This window comes from Carlito syrichta, unplaced genomic scaffold (assembly GCF_000164805.1).
Source record: "Carlito syrichta isolate Samal-C Ts95f unplaced genomic scaffold, Tarsius_syrichta-2.0.1 Scaffold306198, whole genome shotgun sequence".
NCBI lineage: Eukaryota > Metazoa > Chordata > Mammalia > Primates > Tarsiidae > Carlito > Carlito syrichta.
The window spans coordinates 45,883-48,435 of NW_007250294.1; the positions used below are offsets into that span (position 1 = coordinate 45,883).

The 2,553-nt window shown below is 57.0% G+C and overlaps 1 protein-coding gene across 12 annotated transcripts in view; it reads left to right on the top strand.

The window, feature by feature from the left end:
• The window catches only part of CLTA (clathrin light chain A), a 47,031-nt gene that overhangs the window by 22,801 nt on the left and 21,677 nt on the right, over positions 1-2,553 (top strand). For 8 of the 12 annotated variants that reach the window (XM_008062961.1, XM_008062962.1, XM_008062963.1 and 5 more), the window contains exon 1: positions 580-1,007. In XM_008062961.1, coding sequence (XP_008061152.1) covers positions 791-1,007 — 217 coding nt within the window. In that variant the 5' untranslated portion in view covers positions 580-790. Of the gene's footprint in view, positions 1-579; positions 1,008-2,553 lie in introns of those variants that run through there. The other 4 variants (XM_021714962.1, XM_021714968.1, XM_021714961.1 and 1 more) reach the window with 4 other exon arrangements.

Below are 2,553 nucleotides of genomic sequence, written 5' to 3' on the forward strand. Positions count from 1 at the left end.
CACCTCAGCCTCCCAAAGGCGCGGGATTACAGGCTGAGCCACCGAGCCCGGCTACATTCACTTCTATAAAAACACTTCTGGGTGAGAAAAATCAGAATCAATTAATTACATTAACTCAGCAGGTTCAAAAAAAAAATCGCAGGCTGAGTGAATGAGTTATAATTTTTTTTTATAAACCCAGAACAAATCCATACAAGGAATCAGGCTTCCAATAATCCTGGGAGGAGGACAGTGGGCGTTCTTGTTTCCATTTTACAAATGAGGAAACTAGGGTTCAGGAAGCCTAAGCGGCTTGCCTCTTCGGTAACCGGCCAATCGTCGCCGCCCTAACTGCACCTCACCTTCCCGTGCAGCACTAGAGTCCCCGCAGAGGCTGCCGTCCCGGGTCGGTCCAGCTCCAGAAGCCGCTCCCAGCAGGAGAGGCGCGTGAGGTTGCCCCCAACCAGGCTGCACTTCCGCCTTCCCGGACGGCCGCAGCTCACCTCCCTCACCTCCCGCGCCGCCCAAGTCACGAGTTGTCTCCGGGGACCCGCCCCTCCGCCTGCTGATTGGGCAGCTCCTGAACCATTGCTGTCCTCTGATTGGCTGTTCTCTCTCCGGCCGTCCAACACCGTCTAGACCAACCGGATACAGGGGCAGGGCTTCCGCTTCCACCTTCTCCCTCCTCCCGCTCGTCCTCCGGTCGCGGTAGCCACCACAGCGGCAGCTGCCGGGCGTGGTGTCGGCGGGTCGGTTGGTCTCTCTCTCTCTGTCTCTCAGTGTTGGCGTCCGTGCCGTTGAATTGCCCGCCATGGCTGAGCTAGATCCGTTCGGCGCCCCGGCTGGCGCCCCCGGCGGTCCCGCGCTGGGGAACGGAGTGGCCGGCGCCGGCGAGGAAGACCCGGCCGCGGCCTTCTTGGCGCAGCAGGAGAGCGAGATCGCGGGCATCGAGAACGACGAGGCCTTCGCCATCCTGGACGGCGGCGCCCCCGGGCCCCAGCCGCACGGCGAGCCGCCGGGGGGTCCGGGTGAGAGTGCGGGCGCGTTTGGGGCGAGGGGACTGGTCTGGAAACTCGGCCGGGAGCGGGGCATCCGAGAGCCGCTTGTGTGACGCGTGTGACTGAGTTAGGTCAGGGAGCGCTGCAAAGAGGAAGCGAGACCCCGGCCCAGCCAGGCAGAAGCCCAGGCTCGGGAGCCTACTCCGTTCTGAGTGTGTTTGAGTTGCTGCCGGGCGCGGGCGGAGCGAGAAAGCGAAGAGTGTAGGGCGACTGGCTCGGGAGCCGGAAGAAGCCCGTTCAATTCAGCAACTTTTCATTAAGCTCGTGCTGTGCCTTAAGTCTGGTCTCTGAAGCAGCCGCATTGGCGCAGTTTGTCCAGACTTAATCAGCTCATGTGAGCCCAGCACCAGAACCTGTTACTGGGTGGGGGAAAGGGAAGAAGAAATAATTGTACTATCGTTTTTGAGGCATACTAAGAAAAATGGCAGTACAGTTCAGCATTTATGCACTTAAAAGGTGTTCTGAGTGTTGGGCCACAGGGAGACAAGGAGGGGGGTGAATGGGTCACTCAAAAAAAGATGGTCTAGTTCTGGAGAAGAAAACGCATGGCCGGACGCGGTGGCTCCCGCTTGTAATCCCAGCACTTTGGGAGGCCGAGGCGGGAGGATTGCTTGAGCCCAGGAGTTCGAGACCAGCCTGGGCAACATAGCGACACCTCATCTCTACAAAAAAAGGTTTTAAGAAATTTAGCTGGTGACGGGCGCGGTGGCTCAAGCCTGTAATCCCAGCACTTTGGGAGGCCGAGGTGAGAGGATTGCGTGAGCCCACGAATTCGAGAATGGCCTGGGCAACTTGGCGAGACCTCGTCTCTACAATAAATCAAAAAATTAGCCGGTTGTGGTAGCGCGTGCCTGTAGTTCCGGCTACTTGGAAGGCTGAGATGGAAGGATCGTCTGAGCCCAGCGGGTTGACGCTGGGGTGACCATAAGCATGTCACGGTATTCCAGCCTGGGCAACAGAGTGAGACACCCAACTCAAAAAAAAATTAGCTGAGTAAGGTGGCATGTGCCTGTAGTCCCAGCTATTCTGGAGACTGAGGCAGAAGGATCGCCTGAGTCCAGGAGGTCGAGGCTGAGGTGAGCCATGATCCTGCCACTGCACTCCAGTTTGGGCGACAGAGTGAGAATTTGACTAAGGAAAAAAAAGCCAGGCTTTTTACTCAAGCCTGTAATCCCAACACTTTGGGAGGTTGAGATGAGAGAATTACCAGAGCTCAGGGGTTGGAGACCAGCCTGAGCAACATGGCGAGACCTCCTTCTTTACAATAAATCAAAAAATCAGCTGGGAGTAGTGGCACATGCCTGTGGTTCCATCTGCTTGGAATGCTGAGGCAGAAGGATCGCCTGAGCCCAGCAGGTCGAGGCTGCGGTGGCCATGAGCATGCCACTGCACTGCAGCCTGGGTGACAGAGTGAGACTCTGACTCAAAAAAAAAGAAGAAAGCAGCATAACTACTGAAGTGGTGTGCTGTGTTAAAGGCTTTGCAGATGGAGGAAGGGGCCACTAACCAAGGAATG